General features: G+C 36.3%; 1 protein-coding gene across 1 annotated transcript in view; it reads left to right on the forward strand.

Moving 5' to 3' along the window:
• PRDM6 (PR/SET domain 6) overlaps nt 1-22,899 on the forward strand; it is a 74,732-nt gene extending 51,833 nt beyond the window's left edge. The window contains exons 7-10 of the mRNA XM_008923347.3: nt 2,086-2,210; nt 5,267-5,609; nt 15,540-15,716; nt 22,592-22,899. Coding sequence (XP_008921595.3) covers nt 2,086-2,210; nt 5,267-5,609; nt 15,540-15,716; nt 22,592-22,706 — 760 coding nt within the window. The 3' untranslated portion in view covers nt 22,707-22,899. The remainder of the gene's footprint in view (nt 1-2,085; nt 2,211-5,266; nt 5,610-15,539; nt 15,717-22,591) is intronic.
• The last annotated feature ends 3,989 nt before the right edge of the window (nt 22,900-26,888 follow it).

The following is a 26,888-nucleotide window of genomic DNA, read 5'->3' on the forward strand; positions in this document are numbered from 1 at the left end:
AAGCTATCTTTATGAGTCATCCAACCACAATACTAAATACATGTCAGCAAAGGAAATATTATCCAAAAAGGGAAAAATCCCTTTGATGTACTTCAGCATGCAGAGATTTCTGCGAGTTTTGGAAGCTCTGCACACTTGTAAGGAACGGTGTACACTTACACATTTTTTTCCCTGCCTACTCCAAGCCTCACAGACCACCCATTGCTCAAAAACAGTTCTGGTCTTTCAGCGGCAAAGTGTGTCATTTGGTTTTAGCACATTCATTTGCTGGGCTGCTGTGTTTATCTTAAGGGAAGCCAAACTGAGAGATGAAATGTTACAAGGGTGAAGTACAAAGTAGACTCAATTTTTCTCAAGTTAAGAGATGCTGGTAATTTATAGCGTGGCTTCAATTTCCATTTTTATGTAACGGTGGAAAGAATTAACTTAATGTGTAGCTCTGGGAAGAAAGAGAGGGAGAAGAAGAGGAGGAGAAGGAGGAGGAGGAGGAGGGAAGGAGAAGGGGAGACACAAAGGGGAGAGTTTTTGTCAGATATTCATAGAAGGCTAAGAAAACCATTCTGCTTAGCTAGCAGTGCCCTCCTGAGACAGGGTGGCAGTAAGCGAGGAAAATAACAAGATAAATGAAATTTTTGCAGCTGCTAGTAAAATATTGAGAATCTGCACTTTTTTATTGATCTTTATGATCCTGTTGCCAAGAGCCACTTTGCGGTGACAAAATATGTTGACAAGTGCATATCTCACTGCCATGAAAAATGTGGTAGAAGATTCTCCTTATGTCTGCAGTGTTATACAAGGAACAAATTGCATTGCTACAGCCAATTCTTTATAGAAAGTCTAAATTTAAGGCCTACCAACCCTAAACACTTTTATCTTGAACTTCAGAATAATGTTTGTAGCAATTCTTCACTCAGAAAACTGGTTGAAGCCTAATTTTTTTTTTTTTTTTTGGTCTATAGATGTTTTTCTGCCTTACATAAGCTGTTATAAAAAATGGTCATTTCTTGGTACTTTGACTGTATCATTTTGGTATGTAATCCTTCAGCAAGAGTGGACTGTTCTTCTTGTATATATTGAATTTCTATCCATCTCACAGAAGTGTGTTTTACTGTTCCATGTGAAGCATGAGGGGGAAAAGCCACTGCAAACTGATAACATTTCTCTTTTATCTTGAGCCTGATTCTAATCTTACACAGTTTTTGCTGCCATGTAAATCTGTTAACTGTAGAAGTATGACTCTGAAGCTATTTACATCACTGCAAGATTAGAATAAGGCTCTTGTTTTTATGCTAAAGACACTAGGATTTTCCCCTTTTTTTCCCTCAATTCCTGCTTCAGTGGTCTAGAAATACCCACAGTCTTTTATCACAGGAAGAATGTGATATCACGCTTATGGTAACACTAATTTATATTTACTGAAGGATCATTGACATTACCCTCATGTTCCATATATGTGAAAATTTTATGATTGAATGTTCTGATTAACCCAAATTTTTTATTTCCCCTAAACCAAAGCCTATTTTTCTCAACAATCCGAGATCTCTCTTTTGGTGGTACATTGCTATAATGAAAGGTCACTTCACACTACTTCAAACCTTTTGCTAAAAGAACTTATTCACATAAAAGAACTGTTGTCTATTTTCCCCTAAATGATGTTAAGTTTAGCTTAGATGACAAATGCTAAGCTGTTTAAACGGCTGTATTTGCTGAACTGTGTGCAACACTTTGATGCTTATAAACATAAGCAAAATGTACCATTTCTAAAATCGCTTTGAAAAAAATCACTTTGAAACTGACATTGCAAGAAAATATCTGTATTTTCTTAAAATCTTGGTCATTTTAAAACCTCACTGTTTAACACATGCTTGGTACAAAGTGCTTGTAATGTCTTTGTTAGCCTGTGCAACAGGAATAAAATCCTTCTCTATGACAGATTTGGTTTTAAAATAATCGGTAACTTATTCATTTAGTTATCTGCGGAAATGCTTCCAAAACAATGAATTTCTACTATAACATTGTGTATGATAAGAGAAGAATGCCCTATTCCTAAATTAGTTTTTTTTTTTTTCTTTTTCTCTTGACTAGATCCAATATATTCTACCGGGCCTGTATAGATATTCCCAGGGGCACTGAGCTGTTGGTGTGGTACAATGACAGTTACACATCTTTCTTTGGAATCCCTCTCCAGTGCATTGCACAAGATGAAAATTGTAAGTTCTTCCTTGTATTTTTACCTATGTAAGCCATAATTCCTGTTTCATGCCTGATCAAGTATATTCCTAGAGTGTTTTAGAAGGTGGCCCATCCCTTGAAGTGTTCAAGGCCATCTGGATGGGTCTTTGAGCAACCTGGTCTAGTGGGAGGTGTCCCTCCCCACAGCAGAGGAGTTGAAACTAGCTGAACTTTAAGATCCCTTCCAACCCAGAGCACTGTATGATACTTTGATTCTCTGATTCTGTGATGTTAAATTTTGCACACTTAAGATGTGCAAAATTATGGTATGAATCACTCTTCCACAGAAGTGATTAACTCTATTGTATTGTTAATCAATTTGCTTGGTCCTCTCCATTGCTGCTAGGTTTATCACAAGACACTCCCTTCCCAAAACTGTAATGCATTGCAGGCCCAGAGGGCCTCTCTTAGTGATTCTTTCTTCTATTACCACTGAATATATTGAGAAAAGCTTAGACTGACTAACTGTAGAGGTTAGATCCTTGTAGTTAGATGCAAAAAACTGCTTCTCTAAATACAAACTGAGTGCAAGTAAACAGAAACAGCAATGAACCTCCATTGCATCCTGTCAATCCCCATTTCCATCCATTCTTCTACCCCTTCTCAATATTTTATTTTTTAGTTTGCTAGGAGTCCTCACAAAACTAAACATGCAACTAACACAGACCTGATCTAGTGCTAGACACATTTGTCTGTAAATAGGAATGGGTGATCCAGGCACACCCTTCAGTTTTACTACTTGTGTGTGGAACTTGATTAGAGTTTGCATCCATTTTGACAGCTATGTGTATCTATGTGGTAGAAGAAACCAATAATGGATGCCTGATTGACTTTGGTCTAAAGTAACCCTGTGACTGCCCACTCTTAATCAATTACACATAAGATGTATATTTTTGGTCAAGTACTTGGATACTTAAACAGGATGAACTGCTAGGATGAACTGGTGTCTTGTAGCAACTTAAATACTGAACATGCAGCAATAAAACAGCAAGATACCAGAGATTAAACTGTCAAAAATAAACATCTTTTTTCATCTTGAGTTTTCAAATCTGTTGGTCTTGAGAAAAGTTTAAAAGAAATTTAGTTACTGGCAGTAATATTTGCTGATAAAACTCATGCTCTGCGGTGTACAATACAGAAATATTATTTTTTCTTTCATGAGCTGAAGCCTACAAAAACTTTATTTGAAAAGGAAACATTATGGCTAAAATCTCTAAATATTGCCAGTTGCTATTTTGTTGAGAGAGAAATCAGAGTTTCAACCCCAGAGACACTAACATGAGTAGATGAAATTAGTGGAGCCAGCTGCATACGACTTAAGTGCCATTTAAACTCTCAGAGTACACCTGCTTATCTTCTGCACAAGGGTATATTCACCTGCACAAACTCTGCCTATATTCCTTAGGTCTGATCAGACATCCTGATCTTATTGCTTCTGTGGACTGTCATGAATACAACTAAAAGAAAAGAAAAAAAAGTTATCTGCTTCTTGCAAGTGTGTTGGGGCAAAATGGAAGTATACAAATTGTTCCCTGTACGGAAGACACGTGGAAGATGTATTATATATTTGGAAACTGGTAATAGACAGCTCCACAGATGTAACTCTACTTAGAAATTAGGTTCTCAGATACTCCTAAAAAGAATAGATTAGGAAGGACCTCAAGTGACATAAACTAAAGAGCTTTTAATATTATAAAATTGGAACCATTATGATTGATGTAAGAAATCAGTATATAACTCTAAAGTAACTGGCATGGTTTAAGATAGGTATTACAAAATCATTAATTTGTATCACATTTTTATTGTATCTTAAACAATGTTGGATGATTCCAGCTCACAACTGAAATTTAATTCTCATATTTGCTCTTAGAGATCTATCATTATGACTAACCTAAACCAAGTTATAGTTTCTAATCAACAGTTCAGCACATGCTATGTACCTAGTTATAGACACAAACACTTTGTGACAGTAACTACATAAGAGAATATAAATAGATATATATGTATAAAACATATTTAATTTAAAAATTTACATCAAAATATTATCTCATGAGATTGAGTGTGCCAAAATTAGAAAGCATTAGAACTTACTTGGCCCCGGTGGCCTAAATTATGTTTATTTTTGGATTGCGGTACAAGCATTTGTTAGCTCACTACTTTTCCACAGGATCCTTGCTTCATTCACTGAACGACCTACATGGTACTCAAGGATTGAGGCGGCTATTCAACTTTCTTCTTCATGTTTGACCTCTTGCTTTCCTCATCATGCAACATTCAAATTCAGCAGTAAATCACTTCTTTGTGCATTTGTTGCTGAAATATCTGAATTCCTCATAAGCCATAGTTAATTGATGATCATAAGACCTTCATGGGACTAGAAATTATTTTCATAACTATTTTGTGGGTAGGAAACTGATCCACAAAGACATCTCTGCCTATACTTCACGTTGTCTCATGATTATTACTCTTAATAGTATGAGACACGTTGAAGTCGCTGGCTTCTTGCTGTATTGGCAGTGTGGCTATTTGTGACATGTAATAGTATAATATCCTTAGAGGCTGCCCTTTAAGACGATAAGAGAACTATTGTATTTAAGCCCTATTGTATTTCAAGGCGTGTCCGAGAAAGGATTTTTTTTCCCCATGCTCTCAAAATTCATGCTTGTCTGCAATATAGCAGCCAGACATGCTGACTGCAATATACGGAGTCAGGGCAATATACAAGTGCGGCAATGTTTTCTTTCAGATGACAATCCCATTGTGTAATAAATGAATATCACAGTAAGGCTTCTCTGGGTCCTTTCAGTCTAGGACAACCCTTTGCATGAATTTTCATTTCAGTGTCACAGAATCAGCACCACCCTTTCAGATTCAAGCCCACTTTTTTTTTTCTTTCTGTGCATTGTTAAAATAAAATTGTTTAATTGTAGTGTCAAGAAAATGGATGTTGATATTTTTTTGGTCTCTCCCAAAACCGTATTAGTTTTAAAAAGGCATAAAAAAGATCTTATATACTTTTCTTCTTTTCTCCCAGTGAATGTCCCTTCGACTGTAATGGAGGCCATGTCCAGACAAGACACCCTACAGCCATTTAATAAAAGTAGCAAACTATCCCCTGCCACTCCACAGCGATCCGTAGTATTTCCACAGACTCCGTGTAGCAGAAATTTTTCTCTCCTGGATAAATCTGGGTCCATCGAGTCAGGATTTAACCAGATCAGTGTCAAAAACCAACGAGTTCTTGCAAGCCCAACTTCAACAAGCCAACTAAATTCTGAGTTCAGTGACTGGCATCTTTGGAAATGTGGGCAATGCTTTAAGACTTTCACCCAGCGGATCCTCTTACAGATGCATGTGTGTACACAGAACCCTGACAGGTAAAGCCCAGGCTCTCTTTATTTCTGTATCTACTGATAGCCAGATCCACTGCTTTCTTCTTTTATCAAGCTGTTATCATTTTCAAAAACAAGCCATTATTACAAGGACCCCATATGACATAATTCATCTGCAGCTATGTGAAGTAAGCTGATAAAAAGTATTGCTTGACTTCACTATTTGTAAAAACATTTGGTGCCTAAATGTGCAGATAAAAGGAAATAGCTAAGGATATAATCTTGTTTTCAGAGTGGTTTGGTACATCTGATGGAGGCAACAAAATAGAATGAAAATTTATGAATATCATAGATGGAAGAAATGAGGTCAAGATAATTAAAAGTCTCTCTGTCTTCCAAAGATAATCTAACTTGCTGCTCAGTGGCTGTCACAGTCATTTCAGGGTTCACCTATAGTGTGCAATGTGTATGAACTTAATTAAGTACTAAGAGGTAATGAATTGGAATTTTTTGCTTAGTACTATTTTTCTTCATAGCATGCAAACCCATAAATCGTACAAAGCTGTCAAAAGGAAATACCTACTCCACTAGTGATGTGGAGGAAAACAGATGCCACTTATTCAATAAACTAATATCCACACAGAAGAAAAATGTTGACTAGATACCTCAGAGTCAAAGTTGGTTTGAAAGTTTGTCAATACAGAATTTTATGGCTGTGAACTGAGGATGAAATTTAGCTGAACAAGTGAATTAAAATTTCAGGTACTCTGACCGGTGGCACAGTAAATATAATGGAACCATTATTTATGAATCAAAGCTGGTTTATTTGACAATTTTGATAGCTGGCAGGACAAAAGAAAAAAATCAAATTAATTCAATAAAAAAGGCTGCCCGTGTTTTGTCTCTTCTTCAGCTGTGAAGATTTGAACAGAACAGCTGAATCCCTGGAAGGTTGTTCTAAAAGCAGCATTTAATTGTGAATTACAGTTAACAAAAATACTACCAAAAAATACAAAGAGTGAGTCTGTGCATGTGTTTGTATGCATGTCTGTGTCTCTTTGTGCTTATCTAAGTGTACACATATGCTTGTGTGATTCTGTGGGAGTGGAGGTACTAGAGAATAAATCCATTTTTCTGGAAGAAATGTAAAGCATGGGCAAAGATTCCATTACAAATCTTCATAAAAATTAAAGAATTGATAATACTGTGAATACCTACAAGCCCTGACAACATTTTCCGAATTTTATGCTGGCCTTAGCAGAAACAAATGCCTTTGTGAGGGCTTGCCAAAACTGTGGGACACAACTACTAATTTAAGTGTTACAATGTATAATATCTGTCTCAAAAGGTCCACATGGACTCTCGTGTTTCCAGTATTATATCCTAAGCACACTGTAAAGCATAAAATGGTGCAATAGTCCAGAAGAGTCTAGAGTCTAGAAAAGGCATGTTGTGAGGATTTCTCATATACTTTTTCAGTGATTCATCTGATGAGGTGTGACACCTAGATTTCATCCTTTCCTTTACTTGAGCCCGTGTCTTCCCTTACGAGGAGCGAAATTGCAGATAATAATTAATTCAAAAAGAGTCTCACTTAAAGGGACTGTTCTTCATTTTAAGTGCCAGCTAAATATTCAATTTGCCAGAGAAAGAAAATTAGGATAATTTTGTCTTACTCTTAGATATTTCATCTTGGAGATGAAAGATCTTGGAGGTGAGAGATTTAATTTTTTAAATTAATTTTATTTATTTTTATTTATTTTGTCCTAAATATCTTGTGTCAAATAGTGTCTGAAACACAGACTGGATTTCAGATCTTCCCTCTTAGAAGTGAACATCATCATTAGTAGGGTACAGATTCATGATGTCTCACCATTCAGTCTCTCCCATGCTTTCAAACACTTTAGCTCAGAATACCCTAGAACATAGTAGGAAAATTATCATGCTGTTTAAAGTCACTGCAATTCATGCTATATTTGAAATTACCAAAATAACAGTTACTGCAGATCATAACTACCCTAGGATCTGGGATCTCATATCCCTGGCTAAATCATTACAGGTTGAGTTTATATCATAGGCAGCTTTTTGTCTTTTAACAGAGATCAGTAAATTGCTTATTTAGGGATACTGTATCTAGAAAAAGTTGTCTTAGTTTTCTTAAACATATTGCATTCCTCTAGATGAAAACTTCCTTAAGAGTTGTACAAAATTTCCAGGAGACAAGAAAGTAAGGTATGATTTGTGAAAGAATACCTCCTTGCCAGCCTGAAGTACTGGATGCAACTCTCTGGTTTGTATTTTCTCAAGGATATCTGCAGCACCACTCCAGCTGATAAACAACTCCCCATTTATTGTCAGCAATTTGTGAACACACCAGTCACTGCATCTTTGATGTGACTGAAGCAGCAGGGCCTGTCATCTCTAGGAAGTAACTTTAGGCTATCTATTCTGGTTTGGTATTTGTTCTTCAAAAATGCTCATTACCTACAGCATGAGGTGCAGGGAAAACATCTTTGAATCTATACAGGAATCCAATTCATGGTCTGAAATTTGAGGAAAGCAGACCACTCGAGACTTGAGAATCCAAATAAAGATATTACAACATAGTTTCAGAAAGAATCTGAATGAGAATAGACACAAAATAGGCCATAATATTCTTAATTCAACTAGGCAGTAAGAAATAAATGGTCCTATTTAACAGGCAGATAATATAATAAATAAAAATAATTTAAAAATATGAATCCAAAATAGGGGGAAATATGAAAATCATTTGCTGTGCTCTCTGTTTTAGTTTAAGATTAAGATTTTTATTTAAACTAACTTTAAAATATTTACTGTTTTACTTTTGTTTTACTTCTCACTTTCCACCAGATTTTTTATCTTGTTACATTTTTAGGGCTTCTCTTTGAACTTAATGGTAACTGGGGTTGGAGTAGATAGGGGAGGTGGAGATTTAAATCCATCTAGTCTTGAATTCTGGGACTTTCTGAGCCTTTGGGACTTTTTTTAAGCCTTGACTAGACAGAGACACTTTGAGAAACTATTTCTTGAAGAAAAAGTGAGAAATCCATTTTCATGGTTTTTGTTGTTGTTGTTTGTTGTGTTGTGTTTTGGTTTGTTTGTTTTTTTCATTTTGTTTTGTTTTATTTTATTTTTTAATTTTTTTTTAATTTCCTCCCTTCTACTGCAGCAGGAGGCTTCTATTTGGGAGGCTTAAAAAAGGGGTAACCAAAACTCTTTATCGTACTGAATAATATTTAGAGCAGTTGTTTTTTGGTTTTTTTTGTTTGTTTGTTTTTTTTTGTTTTTTTTTTTTTTTAACAGCAACCACTTTTCTGTTAATGATGCAATCTTTTTAAATGACACAGCTCTTCCATCTCACTATGATCACCAGATTCAGAATAGGGAGATGGCTGCAGTTCCCAAGACCTCTCTGTGGCACATTTTTATATGCAACATGTACATCTGTGTGATAAATATTATCATTGATTACCATGTATTCAAGCTGATAATTTGAGAGAAAGTCCACTCTATTAGTGTGTCTATGGCTGATAGATTATGGGTGTGATCTGGCACTCACAATTCTTGTTTACTAAAAAGGTATTATTACACTTAAGTTTTGCTGTAGCAACTCAATGTTAAATTGTAAGGGTTTTTTAGGGTTCTTTTGTTTTTGTTTTTGTTTTGTTGTTGTGGTTGGTTTTGTGGTTTTTTTTTTTAAACAAGAACTTGACGTTACCAATTTAATAGGTCTTTCTCTCTAAGATTGTGGTTCAGTCCATTTTGTGTTAATATTTTTCTTTATAGGTTCTGTGTCTTTGACCTTGAGGTTCTCCCTAAGTCCATTAATTAATTTGAACATCTCCAAAACAGATTAGAAAAAATAGATGCTGTGAGCAAGCATTGTCTCTTTCTGTTTATTGAGTATTGCTCAATTAAAGTAAACTTCGTGCTGAATTTAATGCTTGTTCTTGCATAATCTTTTCATAAAGATTTGCAAACTCCCAGCACTCAAAGCTAATAAGAATAACGGGTGTACAGAGCAGCAACTCTCTCTGACAGCTTTACATTTGCAAATGCTTCAAGTGCGCCAGCTTTCTGCTTTTGCTAGTTTCTTCACAAACACTTGTAACAGAGGATCCAGAGCTCCCAGTGGGTCCAGCTCTGCCATCCCTGCTGCTGTTTGGTGCCTGAGGTGCTCAGGACAGCAGCTGTGCTGACTAAGGGGAACACCAAGGCAGCAGGGAATGTGGAGTCCAGAGTCAGGGAAGGTAGCCCACCCGTGGTCCCGCTGATGCTAGGGATGTTTCTGTGTGCAAGTTAGCAGTATCCCAAGGTGTCACTTGGTTCTCTAGCCTTAGTTCAACTTGCTAGAAGAAGGCATTCCTCAAAAATAGCTTTATGTGAGAATAACTGTGACCTAACTCCTCTGAGTGCAGGTGTGCTCTTAATGCTCTGTGCTGTACCAAGGCCTGGTCCTGAAAGCCAGTGTTGGCACTGCTTCAACATGGCCTGCTTTTGTTTTTTTGCAGAGGCTGTGGTGTGTCAGCCTTCCCCCTATAACAATGTGAAATCCTGTCCTGAGTTCAATGGAGTCCTGTGTCCCACGCCTTGAGACCCTGAGATCAATCACCACTTCTAAGCTCAGGAGCAATGCTTCCCATCAGAGAGGAAGTCAGGCAAAACCACCAGAAGTCCTGAATGAATGAACAGGGAACCACTGGATTAATTCAAAGACAAAAAGGAAGCCTACAGAGGATGGAACCAAATATAGGTAGTCTGTGAGATATACAGTTAGATTGTCCAAGAAGTCAGCAATCAGTTTAAGAAAGCTGAAGCCATGATAGGATTCAATGTGGGCAGGGAAATGAAGAACAATGAAAGCTTCTGTAGTTATGTTTGTGATAAAAGGAAATAAGGAAAAATGTGGGCCCTCTCTAGGAGAAGCAGGAGGCCTCATGACCTGAGACATGAATAAGATTGAGGCAGTCAATAATTTTTTTTTGCCTCAGTCTTCACTGGGAATTGTTCCAGTCACACCACCCATGTCACAGAAGGCAAAGGAAGTGACTGGGAAAATGAAGAATTGCCAGCTGTAGAAGGAGATCAGATTGGAGACCATCTAAGGAACTCAAAGGTGCACAACTCCATGGGACCTGATGAGATGCATGTATGGGTCCTGAGGGAACTGGCAGACGAAGTGGCTAAGTCACTATCTATGGCTAAGTCAGTATCTGTCATATTTGAGAGGTTGTGGCAGTCTGGTGAAGTTCTCACTGACTGTAAAAGGGGAAACATAAGCTCCACTGTAAAAAAGGAAGACCTGGAGAACTATAGCCCAGCCAGTCTCACCTTGGTACCTGGCAAGAACATGGAGCAGATCCTTCAGGCAACTATGTTAAGGGACATGGAAAATAAGGAGGTGGCTGATGACAGCCAACAGGTAGGGCTTCAGTAACAGTCCAACTCTAGGACTCCCAATATAGGAAGAATGTGCTGGAGAGAGCTATGAGGAGAATCCTAAAGGTGATCAGAGGGAGGAAGACAGGCTGACAGAGTTCAGGTTTTTCAGCCTGGAGAAGAGAAGGGTTCAGGGACATCATATAGCAGCCTTCCAACACCTATAGGGGCCTGAAAGAAAACTGGAGAGAGACTTTTTATGAGGGCATGTAATGATGGAAGAAGGGACAATGGCTTTAAGATGAAAGAGGGTAAATTTGGATTGGATGTAAGAAAGAAATTCTTTACTTTGAGGGTGGTGAGACACTGAAACCGTTTGCTCAGGGAAGCTGTGGATGCTCCATCTTGAGAAGTTGTCAAGGCCAGGTTGGATGGTGCTTTCAGTGGAAGGTGTTCCTGCCCATGGCACAGGGGTTGGAACTAGGTGATCTTTAAGGTCTCTTCCAACAAAAATCATTCTATGATCAAGTTGGGTTTTTAGTTCTTAGTCCTCAATAAGGAGAAAAGCCCTTTCAACCACATGCCAGTCTCTCTTCTTTCTGCTGGTGCTTTTCCAGCTGTTTGTAAAGGAAAAGAATTACAGAACTGTAATTAACTGCTTGGTCTGTGAGTGTTTCAATGATAGAGTTACAAGTATTCAGGAACTCACTATTAAAGCAATTTCTCTTCTAAGAATTGCACTAGGATTCCATATGTCGCTTGAAAAGACCAAATTCACTTCTTAAAAGAAGTAATTTGAAAATTCAGTGGAAAATAATGGCAAGATTTTTTCAAGAAAATTCAGAGAATTAATAATTTAAGATATATAAAATAAATTTATAATGGGTAGATATATTTGGGAGTCAGAAGGTGGAAAGTATATTGTTTTAGCAGAGGAATACTACAAGATAAAAAAAGCTATGCTACTTTTACTTAACAAAAATCTAAAAAGTATCAATCTAAATGTACAGTTATCTGTCAGTAGCTGTTCCAGCTGCATAGATATGGATTTTTCTATTCTTCTCTATTCATATGCTTTGTGCATGTTGAGGGTTCTACATATCCTGCACAAAGCATGAGCTTTGGTGAGGCTCAGTAAGCCTCATATGGGAATATGTGTTTTGTACTGGTCCCATATATGATGTAGTTTCACCCAGAAAAAAAATCAACTACAATTGTGATAAAACTGTAAGACAGGAAAACACATCACCAAGGAGCAAAATCATTCAATATATTTTCTAGGGTAGAGAGCAAAATTTATTCCTTAGTGTTTTCATTTTGTAAATGAGACTCACAAAACTTGGAAAACCTCAAAATAACTACAAAACCTGAAAACTATTACATTAGAGTTGCTCTCTGAATTTTGCTTTAAATGGTATATGTTGCTATAGTGGGCCACCATATAGTCAGAGACTGTAGGATTAGAGTCTCTAGAAAAAGATGGTGGATCACACCTTTCAGTAAAACTAGAGAGCTGATCAATGATGCAGGGGATTAATGATAACAGTGTAATTCCTTCGACAGCAGAATTTGCTTCTAGGTAAGTAGGTTTCCTATCTGCAAGCTCAAAAGAAAGATGTAGAGCTAAAAAAATATGTAACTAGGTGATTAATAAAAAACATTAGAACTGCTTTTGGTGGCTGTCAGAACATCATTCTCAACTGCACATTGCTATACATCAGTCTAGCTGTTCTTAAATGTAACTTAAAATTACTATCTGAGAAGATTTTGATTCACAGGATACCTTGAAGCTCAGAAGGTATGATAAGTTCTTGGTTATTTCAGTGGAAATTAGTTTTTCTGAGCTGGGAGTGCATTCAGTCTAGCAGCGGATCTTTGAAAGTACAGCCTATGAAGTCCAATATTTCTGTCACTGTGTCCCTGTTCCTTCTGTCTGCAAACCTCTGTTATAAAGAGGTCACCATCCTAATTCATTGTCCTGGTGCAGACCAAAGTGATGGCAGAAGACATAACTGCTACATCAAAGGCAGGCGTGATCTGCCCATGTCAATGTACTCACTGAACCGAGCACTGCTCATGTTCAGTCCTTCTGCACCACTTTCATTTTTTTTGAAAACAACATATTGATTTTATTTTCTTCCAAGAAAAATTTCTGAGCTCAGTAAAATGGTTACCAGAGAACAAAATGATAAGTTTTATACTTGCTGAATGACTTTTTTTGCTCTTGGAAAAATAGTAGTATCCAAAAGTTGTCAAAAGTTGACATACTTAAATCTGCATTTGTAAAAATTAGAGCATTTTTAAATGTTACCGTATTTGAATGTATTTATAGGTTCTCTTTTTAAAATGAGCTTTCTCTAATGTGTCTTGTATCTAAGCTTTAAAAAAATTACACATTTTAGTGTTAATCAGCATTGCCTGTGCATAAACCGGAGAAATGCATCCCTTACAAAGAGAAAGGTGACTTCTTTAATATTTTTTCTCCCAAGATGTAGATGAATGGAAAAAATATAGTCAGAGTGATCTAACAATAGGTGATTTCTTACAAGGCTTGTTTTCTTGAGCATCAGCCAGTGAAACGTATTGAGTACTTCGTAAAGAATTCATTTATTTTGAGCCAATGTAGGGGGTGAACCCATATTGCCTGACATCACAACATTCACTTACAACTGGTTTGGAATTTTGACTGTTTACAGAGAAGTTACAGTGTGAATTTTCACTGTGTGAAATTAATCACATTGACTGTTAAAAAAATAAAAGATTAATTGGTTGTACGTAGTGTTGTATAATTTCTTATAGTAACTATTAAAAATAGATAACCAGAGGCTAATAGATGTTAATGGTCCGCTTCACTATTAAAAAAAATCAATGTTTCTTGGATACAGAAAACATTATTGCATTATTTTGCTTATAAGTGTTTGATATGAAAATATCCAAACAAGTAAGTCTGCATTCACAAATATCTTTGTTTTACCAGCTTTAAACATTTCATGCTAAATTTGAAAAATATTTTCTGTGCAAAATAACTTTGCACTTCAAGAAAGGAGAAAACTAGGCATGTTACTACTTGCCTCCCAATAAGAGAAACAGATAATGAGTTTTTATTATTTTCTTAAAATGTTGTTTTACATGTATTTGTGTATTTTTAAGGGCCACATTATATAAGTTACCTTTCCACAGCTATTATATATTACTTTTAAACTTGTTGGAGAGTAGATTTTCAAATGCAAGTAATTAAAGTAGTAAGCTATTGAGTTATTGATGAATGCTGAGCTATTAATCAAGCTAAAAAATTCTACAATCAGGATTCAGTGCTCTGAAGCACTGTAAAATAATAGTATTTGTGTTCAGTGATGCAAGTAGCCACAATTAAGCAGTTCACTTGACAAATGAGATAGTTCACTTTATTTTGCACTTAATTGAATTGTACATGCTTGGTCACCATTGTCTTCTTCCCTTTAGTTTTGGTTTCTAGCCATTTAAACATACGCATTTATTAAAGAGAGAGTAATTGAGCTAAGTTGGTCATTGGCTCTGGAAATGTAGACATCAAGAGTTAAAATGTTGTGTAGGGTAAAAATTATTATTATCCCTCTAGAAAAAAAAATCTTAATTTTTTAAGAGAAAAAATTGGATAAGCATTTAGGATTCTGCCACTAACTCAAAACAAATGTGAAATGGAAAAAGCCCCTCTGGGATGTTGATATTAAATCACTATTCCCAAGTAGAAATATATAAACATTGTTTCTTCACATTTTATTTTAGTTAGCATTTCAGCAGACCTGTCTCACATTACTGTCTTGTATCCTTTTCTTTCTGTGTCTGCAGTCTGCTTGTTATGATCCTCAATTTGCAACATATCATTCAGTTTTGTTTGTTTGTTTGTTATGTTTGCTTTTAACAAACCGTGGCATTGAAAACCTAAGTTCTATGTTTCCTTCCAAGATCCTAAAAAAAGGCATTTTTAGTCTGGGTGGGAGAAACATGTTAATAAAATGCAAATATATTTAATAGATGTAGGAAAATAGACAGATAATTGTAACATGGTGGTTACTTTTTCCAATATTTCTTACTGAAATACATGATCTCAAAAAACCTAGATTTCTCCAAAGCAATACAAAGAATTTAATTGCAAACAGCTAGAGAATACAGGTAGAATACAGGTATAACAATTAGATATTTGTAGGTAAGACTATAGCTGGCACCAACAGATAGGGTTTCATGAGACCCTTATTTCCAAAGTGTGAGGATTTTTTTTGTGGCTGAGGAGTACCATGCTGAGTTGAGAGAATTAAGGCAGGCATATTGACGTGCACTGCTGGGTCAGTAGCTTGTTGAATTATGTTTTGTAGGGCATCATGCCCATAGACTCTCATTTAATTCCTGTGCAAGAATTTTACATTTGTTGGAGAGCTCATGAAGTTTTGGGTATGTTTCTCCCAAGAAAGACTCAGAGAAGTGCACCTGCAGTTCTCTTCGAAAGTTATGGAAAGATCAGGTGCTCCCTTCCATATGGTTTCCTGTTCATGTCAACAAAAGGCACTGATGACGTGCTGTTTCTTTTTCCCACTGCAGGCCCTACCAGTGTGGTCACTGCTCCCAGTCTTTCTCCCAACCTTCAGAGCTGAGGAACCACGTAGTTACGCACTCCAGTGACAGGCCTTTCAAGTGTGGCTACTGCGGTCGTGCCTTTGCTGGTGCCACAACACTCAACAATCACATCCGGACACACACTGGGGAAAAGCCCTTCAAGTAAGTACTTGAAGCCAGCAGCCTTTGTCAGCTTAGATTAGAGAGGAAAATGCACTGCTGCTGTTCAGTAGCATCCCCAGCACTCGGCAGAGTTTTCCTTGAAAGCCAAGACTACCAGATAAAACAGTTAGTGGTGAAGCTAAAACCAGAAGTAAAACAGATTTGGTTTTGGGTTCCTTGACATCCCTGAACAATTTTTCCTTCTCTGATGAGATCTTGATTGTTTTAATTAAGTGGTAAGCTGCTGCCAGAGAACCACAGCTGAAAATACAGTCAAGACTGGGACAGGTCATGCTACAAGAACATTAATACGTTTCTTAGATGTCAATAGGCTGAGGTGGATGGAACTTCAAGTGAAAGCTAATTTGACTCTGGTTAAATATGGGAGAGAAATATGCATCTTCTTTTAGTCTCAGAATCACTGCATACAAAATGCAACTCTGACTTGAGACATAAGTTTTGTAAGATCATAATAATAAATTGATAGTGCTCAGCTTTCCAAGATATTAAAAAAAAAGTCACCTGGTCAAGACAGTTTTTAATTAAACAGACTTTACCTATTTCTGCAGTTTATGCTTACTGAAATTTAAGCTAAGCACACACCTGAGTCTCAGAAATTGTCCCTCTATGCTCACCTCCATCTACAGCACAGTTGATCCAGGCTTATTTTACCTTGTTGTGCAAGACTCTGACTACCTAACAGGAAGTGTTCTCCAAGACAGAAGAAATAGTTCCCATATTTGTGTCTTTTTCTTTGCTGAACTGACAGACCCAGGTTGTACCTGGAACAATTCCACTCGGGAACAAAAGTAATATATTGATATCATCATATATTGTATTGATATCACTTCTTTTAGAACCTGCCTGAATGTTCCTAGGAAGAATGGGAATAAGTGTAGAAGAAGGTGTGCATCTCTCCCAGTTCTCCAAGTGCTGTCTGTTCTCTGTTTACTTTTCTCCTTTTGTCTTTTCTACTTTTGCCATACTGTGCTTTCTGTCTGGTTAATGTAAGAGAGCTCAGCTATTGGGCCTGTCAGAACCCCTCATAACAATCCCGGCAGAGATACTGGTGGACAGTCTTTGCCTCTATATATGGTTGTAAGAAAGCATGGCCTCCATCCATGGTCTTTGCTGGGAGCAAGGGGACAGAGCTGGAACAAAATGCTGCATATCCAGTACAGAAGAAGTTGCATAGCAGAAATCATGGCCAGGATAGTGTTGTAGGAGGCAAAACATGGAAACTCAGAACATCTAAATATTGACTTCTCTTGAGCCAGTATGTTGAATGCTCAGAGCCCATAGAAAGTGAACCAAAAATGGTGTGAGCAATCAGATTGATTTTATCTAGTTGCTGTGTAAATAGATTTTAGTAATTAATGGAAGAGGTTTCCAGGTCAAAATGGAAAATAGATTTCATTTAATGTTAATGTGTTACTTATGTGTAACCTTGTTGACTCCACTTAATTTTTTTCCTTAACATCCTGTTTTTGTCATGTTTCCAATAGACCTGTTATTTTGCCCCATTTAGAGTCATTATTTTTCCCCTTTGGTTTAGCAATTTTTTTCCCCTTTTCCAAAATGGTCTTGATTACAGCACAATTTCATCTGCGAAAGAGCCTAATGTGTGTACTACAATTGACCAGTTGTCTGGAATTTGTTGTTTGGGGTTTTTTTTGTTTTTGTTTTGCCCTGCTTATGTGGAAGTATTTAAGTATTCCAGGATGGGTCTACCTATTCTTAAAGTTACACAGCAGAGGGACAAAAAATGTGTATGCTCTGCACTGCTTCTTTATGATATATGGCATAATTTCAATCTTGCAAGATTTTTATTTAATTTCTTCCTTAAGCTCAACAAACAGTAGTACCAATTTCTCTCTGTAAGACTTGTTGAAGTATTCACAGTAAGCTGACTAGTAATTTCACATGAAGCTAAAACTGGAGCTGCAGATCTTCCCATCACTGCTAGTCAGATAAGAGGGCACATGTGCCTTGATACCGCAAGCTGTTCAAAAGGGCAGATTTGCCTCCCACACAGGACTGCTTGCATTTGAGAGAGGAGGGGCACAAAACTTATCCAGAAACTGATCTACACTCTCTGCTGGAAAAAAAAGAGAGAGCTGCAGCTCATCTTGATGTCTTATCACCATTCAGATTCTCTTTTGAATAAGGGGGTCATGAGACCAGGTAGTAAGAAAGCTTAGAAAAAAAGTCCTCAACAAATTCTAGTAAACAAGAACTGTAAATGGGACAAACAAGACTTTCGTCACTTGATCATGCAATTTAGTTTTTAAGTCCTTATTTACAATGGAATTTAGAGTGCACACTTACCAAAAAAAAGTGCAAGATGGAAAAGTTCATTGAGATATGGTTTCTGTACCTCAAAAAAGTCTGTATTTGTGATGATGCACACAATTCTCTTGACTAATAATTTTACTACTAGAAAGAATGATCATGCATGGTGATAAATTACTTAAATTCTAGATGTTATTTTAAAAATAATAGGCATAATTTTGAAGTTGTTACTAAATTCAGTTTTAAATTTGCTGTTGTCATGAATGCAATCTCATGATTTCAAAGTAAGTATTGCAGTTATTTTGTAAGACAAATTACAGTGAGTGTGGATTAAGCTGACAATCTTAAACACTGAGTATGTTTGTATGTATATTATTTTTAGAATTTGGTTTAAAAAATTGTGAACATAGAGTAACAGCATTTAAAATATTTCAAAGAAATTGTGATGTAAGAGGAAGTTTGTGATTGGTTAAAAAGCTTTTTCTCTGAGAAGGCTTTTTCTTTGTAGGTCCTAGGTAAATTTGGATGTATAGTGGAAGACTTTTCTATTTGCTTTTCATTAAGATAACAATGCTAAGTGAGGTTATCTGTAGTCAAAGCTTTAGCTGCATTGCCTGGACTGCAGGTCCAGTTAGAAGGGATTTCTTTTCATGTCATCACAAGCTATCAAGCCAGCGTCAGCGCTGTAAAGTTTTTGTGTATTCTTATCTTACTGAAGTCTCCACTATGGCTGCTAGTCTGGGAACAAAGCTCTTAAGTAAATTAAAAGGTAGGAGAAAAAGGAAAATTATTTGTCACCTCCCTTTTCTTAAGTTCGTCTCAACACTTCCCACTTCCATTTTAGTAAAACTGAAAAATAGTTAAGGGACTTGCCTGCAGAATCAGGGTTATGCAAAGATCTAATATGCAAGATTCAAACCAAAATAATTAGAGGAAAGATTCTTTCAGCTTGTGATAGCTCAGGTGTTTTTCATTTATTCTTACCAACGTATAAAACTGGGGAGCATTCATTTCAGGTTGAACATTGTACCTGCAGTGACATCTCAGCTTTGCAATATTTTTTTCTGGTTTTGGTTTTTTTTTTTAACCCCTTCAAATGAATTTAAAATGTAGTGTTAAATGTTTTTCTTGAACGAAATCCTAAAGTGTTTATTTTGACAGTATTGAATGCAGATTTTTCCCCCTAAAATAGACCCTCAGCATTTTCCTCCTCCAGTCTTTCACAGAGGTTAATATAAATGTGCAAATTAAACCAATCCTGTCTATAATCATCAAAGCACTGTGAAGCAAACAAGCAGACCAGTGATAATGAGGGCTATCTAAACAAAATCAGTAAACACAGTACTGCAGAAATATTTAAAACCCGTTGATGTTCTTTGTGAATTTAAGAACAGTTCTGCTTAGCACCTCCACCCAAGCAAATCATATAGGGAAACTTTGTGGTGGATTGAAGTCCTGAGTTTAAGGAGGTCGAATGCTGTAATACACTGGTCTGTACAATTACAATGAAGGCACACACACATTGTAAAAGAAGATAACAGGGATCTAGTTTTCACTGATAGTATTTAATTGTTTGAGGACTTTGGAATTGCTTCTTTGGATCTACATTGTGTCTGAGACTGTTTAAATTACTCTCACATGCCGTTGAATGGCCCTAAGTGGAAATTAAGTTGTATCTCAGTTAATAGGTATAATTATTGGCAATACATGTATCTGCACTTGAGGCTTAACCAAAATTTGATATGTCTAGTAGTCAGGCTTGGGCTCAGCCTCATGGTTACTTTGTGGATGGTCACATGAGAGATGGACTCTTTTTCCTTTCTGACAATTTTGACTACTATTAAAATTTCCAACAACACGTGTATGGCTTATAGTATGGAAATATGCACACACAAACCGACACACACACATGCTTATTGATCTCATAGGCTTATGGCAGTTGTTATTCTGCTATGATGGTCTGGGAAAGAATTGTTGATAGAGGGAGAGAGTACATAATAATTCAAGAGAAAAATATTCCTGCTCTTCCTCCTATTCTTACCTCCTGTGAGATAGTAATGCTGACTGCTATGACACTATTATCTTCACCTTTTCTGTCAGTTTGTATCCAGCAACAACTTCTGTGGACTATGTTGAAAAGAGGAGTCAGGAGCCTAATACAGATCTCTGTCAATAAGCCAGGTACCTATGTATCCAAAACTATTGTCCTGGAAACACCATCCACATCATTTGGAAGTGCCTAGACAATCCTGGGCACCTTGGGTACTGAAGAAACATCTGAAGGTTACCCAGGTACAAGAAAAAGACAGGAAATTAGGCACCTTTCCAAAGGCTTTATCCTGACTGGTGTCCAAGGGCTGTGTAAGCACAGACAGCAAAGTCTGGCCCTCATCAACATTTGGCACCCACATCTCTCCTATTCAAAGGGTAGATGCTTGTAGCAAGAGATTTATTCTTTTTCTGTTCTCTCTTTAGCATCCTTCTTCCCTGTGCCTTTATGGTAGTATATCCGAACAGCCCGTACCTGGGAGGTTAGAGCACTCATATGGCAGAAGAATCTTGTGGGTAAAGGATGGGAACTTGCATTTTAAAGAAATACTGTAATCCTTGCTCTGAGCTTTCAAGAGCATTGCAAGGTGGTGAGTGAATGCAGTGCCCAGCTCTAGCCTGCCAGGCAAGCTCCAGAAAGGATAAGCAGGCCTGTCACAGCTTCATGCCCAATGGTTTTAGTGAGTAATTTTGTCTTTTGATCAACCTATAGTCTTTACCTCAATGACTGATGGTGCCTGGGCAACCTGATGCCTTGTATTTCTTTTATTTGGCCAGGCTCTTACAGTGAGGTGTTGCCACACATGATTTTGAGGGTTATTTTGCAACTGTATCATTTACAGCTTCGTTAGGTGAGGATTCAAGCCTCCTATTGGTCAGGAAGCAAAGTACTTTTCTTTGTAGACATCAAAATAACAAAACTATCAAGTTTGAGTAGACGGTAATATCTCATACAGACTAAGTTAACCCCCAGTCTTAAAATTGATTCTAATGCTTCTGTGATAGATATATATATATGTATATAAAAATAATACAATAATTTGCAAGTTTGTCAGGCAATGAAATTTAGTATATTTTGACACACTCATCCAGTAACTAATCAGTTTTCTAATAAACAATCAGCAGTACACTAATGTGTCATCAGCACTTCAGGAGCTCTGGAGAGTGGATGATCTGCACATAGACGTTAATGAATACCCAAAAAATCATTAAGTAATCAATACTTCTGAGTTATTTTCATTGAGCTGATAGGTCTGATACATTAAAGCTGACATTTTACATTTGTCAAGATCACAGTGCAGTTTTTAACAGTGGAACAGGATGCTAAAAATATTCCATGAAAGACAATCAAAGAAACACAACTTAAAAGTCTTGACGTTTTAGATTGGGACAGTAACCTGGATGAATGACTCTGTAATGTCTGTGCTAAATATTCCTGAAGCAGAACTTTATTACTAAAAATTAGTAATGTGAAGAACACCTACAATTATGCATATGTGTAAATATCTTTCTTTCTTTTTATTATAAGCAGCTAGATCAGTTACACTTCACAGTTCACTTTCTATCATTCACATCAGGAGAGAGAGAGAAAGATTAATATGAATTAGAGTCCTTTTTTTTCTTCATTTGTCCTTTGAAGGTGAAGAAGTAATTTTTGTGATACTTTTATGATAATCTTCTTTGAAGATAAAGCATCACACAACACTATTAAATCAAAGATGGCTTTTGGAGAAAACACAATACAAGAAGAATATGCTGCATCCATATTTGTGACTCAACAATAACCCCTCTCCTATCCCTTCCAAAATTCAATTACTTTGTTAATTAATTCACACATTAATTTTTTTTGCAGATTTTGGTTCTCTAAGAAAGGACAGGGTAGAAAGATAAGTGAACATAAAAGACAGTGAAGCAAACACTGGTGACTGTTATGAGTTCTTGCTCAATCCACAGATTTCTGAAATAGTGTGGATGTTGTCGGGTAATTAAATAACCACTAACTCTGTGTGCCTCTTTAAAATGAACCCCACTAACATAGTCGGATCAGATAAACAAAGAGTTTTCTCTTGTTCTAGAACTGAATGATTATTGCTTTGTGATTTCTCATCCTCCAATAGGCAATTGTGGTTTTTAAATTAGCAGAAGGTGAAATTCTATTTGTCATCAATTTCTCTTAGGGGTTACAGAGCAGAAAACTGCAGACAAGCTTCTTCTTTGATGGCTCACTCCTAAAAATCTCTTTTTGTTCTTTATCTATTTGAACTGACAGTGATCAGAGCTACAGCAGGACAGGCCTCTCTGGAGAAATCACCTTCCCCCTGTCTATTGACAGATTCCTCTGTTCTGAATCAGACAGGCCTTGTCCCATCATAGGCATCAAGGCCTTGGAAGTAGCCACCAATTACACCTCTTGAGCCAGTAAAATCTGAAGCCACTTTTGAGTGTCTGTTCTGATTAGGCAGGATGTGACAAAGCCCATCACCCACCTCCCAGAGCAGTTCCCTGGTCTCAATTTTCTCTCTTGCCTTCACCAGGTGCGAGAGGTGTGAGAGGAGCTTCACACAAGCTACCCAGCTGAGTCGACACCAGAGGATGCCCAATGAGTGCAAGCCAATAACAGAGAGCACAGAATCAATTGAAGTGGATTAACTGATTGACTGGTTGGAATTAAACTGCAAGGAAAGTCATGATTAAATGTCACGGACACTTAAGCAAAACCAAAGATTTCCTCTGAGCAACTTTCAATCAGTCCCAGAAAACCAAAAGCAGTAATAAAATAAGTAAGATGTTAAGAGATATTGATCCTGGCATGGAAGTGAGACCAGGAAAGAGATTATTTATTTATGACTAGGGATGAGTCTTATTTCAATTGACAAGTTACTTGGGGCTGTTAACATTTCAAGTCCCTCCATGTATTGCTTTAATTCTAAAAACCTTTATAATTGTTATTTAATGCCAAAGTGAGGAATCTCAAGGGTTACTCCGCTCATAGTTATGACCGAGAATGCACATGGACTTGTTTATTGTTGCACCTTTTTTGTAGCATGACTCAAAGGACCCAGATATAATCCGTACATTTGGCTGGGCTGGGCTAAGTTGATCTTGAGATGGTTGTAATAGAAATTGCTGTGTGGGATGGGAAGTGATCAAGAGCTATACCTGGGTCAGTGTCAGCCGCCTCAGACCAAAGGGCATTTCATTTCCATATCTCATGCCTCACACTCTGTGCACTTTTTCATGCAAGTAGTTTGCATTGGCATTGGCATAGATATTCTGGGGGGAAATAAAAAGCCAAGAAAAGGAAAAAAAAGAAGAAAAACAAGGAATGTTGTATATCTGCAAATACACATTATATAAAGAAACAAGTAGGAAAACTATGTTAAACTAATAGAGCTTTCAAATTCAGTCTAATTGTAATCAAAGACAAAGAGGTGATAGAAAGTATTTTAAACATTTAAGATTCAAGTCTACATGTAAATCATATTATGAGGAGCAAAACACCAAGAAGACATTTTTTGTTTGGGTGACGGATTTAATGTCATGCTGATTTCTAGGAAATCTGATCAGAAATCCAAGCTGTAGTCCACTGATATTTTTATTCTGTTGGTTTGGATCAAATTGAAAATGCTCCTGTATTAGATGAAGCTTTAAATATAGCTGGGCTGAGTTTCAAAACAAAAGGTAAATCTGAACTCAGATACTATGTAAATTTCTTGGACGCTTCATAGTATTCACTTAATGGAAATTTGCCTGGTACAGTGAATGAAAGAAAGCCAAAATATTCCCAACATCAAGGTAAAAAGCTCAGATGTCATTACGTTGATTTGATCTACTTTTATTTGTGCTTTTATCCATGAAGTATTTCAGATTTCATGATTTTGTCTAATGAAAGTATGTTTTTCACTCCTAGAGACCCGCAGTGAGCAGTTTATGTATTGATTGTCTCAATGCTAGAGCTGTAGATTGATAAAAATGAAAAAAAAAAAAAAAAGAAAGAAAAAAACCCAACCCCCCCACACACATAACAAAAAAAAAAAAAAAAAAAAAAAAAAAAAAAAAAAAAAAAAAAAAAAAAAAAAAAGAGAAAAAATAAAATAAAATAAAAAAACCCACCATCACCAAGAAGCAAAACCTAAACAGTTCTGAGGTCATGCTATATCATAAGGTAAAACTGCAAAATAAAATTGTGGAGATTATGGGGATTAAAACAGAATAATTCAGTTTTGCACCAAAACTGAAGTGCTGACTGGCTCATAAGGGCTCAGTTGATTATAATAAGTATTTTAAACACATTTATGGGGATGATTTTAAATATGTAGAGAATTAAGTATCCAGTTCTGTAAAGGGCTAGACAGAATCAGCGTCAAATTTAATACCAGATTCAGGCCATTTATGAATTCTGCAGAGAGATCAAGCAGAAAAAGAGCCTGCAGTAAAATTCAAATGCATTTAGAAGGAGTTTAAAAGCTAAGACATCCTTACTGGGTGAGGTTCATTTATTATATTACAAAAACTACACTGCAGAATCTGGAGTTTGCAAAGCTTTGCAGGGAATTACTTTGGAAGTATTTGTGTCTGGCTAGGAAAAATTTAAAAAACATTGTGGGGGAAAAAAAGATTTTTTTATCATTGTTCTAGAGAGTACCAACTTATCTCATAAAGAAGCTTCATTCCTGTGAGTTTCCAGCTCTGTTTCTCAGTGCAGAGATATGGGGCGCAAGCGATTCTGTCATCACTTGCCTGATTTTATCCTCAAAACTATGTGAGACTCTTAGCTACTATATAAATGTATTTGTTTGTTTGTTTGTTGTAGGTTCAAAGAAGCATGGGAAGCTGGGTAGGAAGATTTGTAACTTAAAGGTGTCTATCTGAACACTGTTTTGTTCCTAGCAAGGCTAATGAAACAGAAGAAACCAAAATCAGATCCTAAACCTTTCAGACCCTCATGCCTTGTAGTTCACATCTTCCCTTATTTAAGCGACTTAATCTAAAGTACACATTCTGGTGGGGCACCAACTTTTAGTTAACATTTGAACAGTAACTGTAGATCATTTCTGCAAGTAAATGGTTTAAAGACATAAAAAGAGAGCAGGAATTAATAAATAGAGTAAGAAAGAAAATGTCATGCTCTGAGAAGCAGCTATGTTAGATCAGTGACTTGTGCTGTTGCACCTAACTGTGCCCTTGTATTCAAGGAAGTGGTTGGTGGCAGTGCAGAGCAATCCACCTCGTGCAGAAAGGGATTGGTAGTTAAATCCTGCAGTGCAAATAGTATGTAAGTATGTGCTTACAGATATTGCAAGTTCCCTGCTGACTACAGATAGGCTTACTTGTATGTTTTTTATTTAAACGTGTCTAAATACTCTCCTGAATGAGTGTGAAGTAAAGATCAATTATTTCAAGATTTTACTGGATTTGTTTTTAAAAATGCACTAGAGTAGTATGTCTGCAGAACTTATTTTTTTCTTCCAAATAATTCTTTCTTGCGTAAATCACTACGTTGTGCCATGTGCCTAAGCACAATTTCAATTATTGTATTATTTTATACATGGCATTTTCACAACAGATTTGGCAGCATATAAAAGCAATACAGTGAAACTCCATGATTTCATAGTGGGTTTATCTTGAATACAATGTTTGGCATTCTGTTACGATATAGCAAATGTAAAACTAACATGAAGAAACTAATGCATCCCAGGTTTGGACTAAAGGGAATCCAGTTCCTGCCTGAACTTCCCAAATGCTGAGTGAGTTTTAGTTCATGTACTGATGGAACAAATGTACATTTAGATCTATTATGCATACAGTATGTGTTTGCACACAGTAAACTGAAGCAGTAAGTGTAGTACAATTATCTTTAAATGTAGTGATTATGTGCCTGCCATTTCAGAATTTCTGAAGCACTTGGCATCTCTGTTTTGTAGTCTGCTAAAAAAACCAAGCTTTTGGTTTTGGGATTTTTTTTTTTCATCCAACTCTGAACATGTTGGAAGTCATATTTAAAAATTGTGCCTAGTTCTGATTTTTTTTTCAGTGTGGAATTAAATTTTATACATTCATAGAGTTATGCCTTTCAGAAATACTTTAGGTCCTTTATAAACCTGCAGTTATAGCCCCTAAATATGATAGTTTTTAATGCAATTTTATTTTCTTCCCATGAAAGAAAATTGAGTGGTGAATAATGTAATAATTTCAGCATATTACATACTAGAAACTTACAAGCAGTGATGTGTATATCTTTTTCTTTGGGTAACATCATCTCTCCTTTAAATTAATATTTATTTTTGTATGGTGCCATTGCATTATGTGATGCTGTCTTATAGCTGAAAAAATGATGTTATTTCAAACAAATAAATAGGTGAATGTCTAAAAGTAAGTCCTCATTGCTTTTGAGAGTCATCAGTTGCTATGATTTTTTTAGAAATTACAATTAAAACACTATTCTGTTCCATCCAAGTCCTTATGTATATAGGATTCCAGAAAACAAAATATTCTGGGATTGCATGAAATTTATTTTTTTTCTCTAGATTTTGGAAGTTTTAACATCATCAAGCTAGTCTGAAAAATTACATAAATCCACTCTATAGATGTAGAGTATGTTGAAGGGGTCCTGTGTTGTAATAAAAATACTAATAACACTGTAATTAGAAAGATAAACAAATGCTTGCATTTGTTAAACTTCATAAAATTCATCTTTTTTACTGCCAAGGACCAACTAAGTCATGCATGTAGCTGTATTCTTGTGATATCAATTGTAAAGATTGCATTGTGTTTAAATGAAAATAACAGGCACACATTTAAAAAGAAGATGAAGAAATGTAAATATATTTG

This window comes from Manacus vitellinus, unplaced genomic scaffold, assembly GCF_001715985.3.
Source record: "Manacus vitellinus isolate BGI_N305 unplaced genomic scaffold, ASM171598v3 scaffold_9_pilon, whole genome shotgun sequence".
Classification (NCBI taxonomy): domain Eukaryota; kingdom Metazoa; phylum Chordata; class Aves; order Passeriformes; family Pipridae; genus Manacus; species Manacus vitellinus.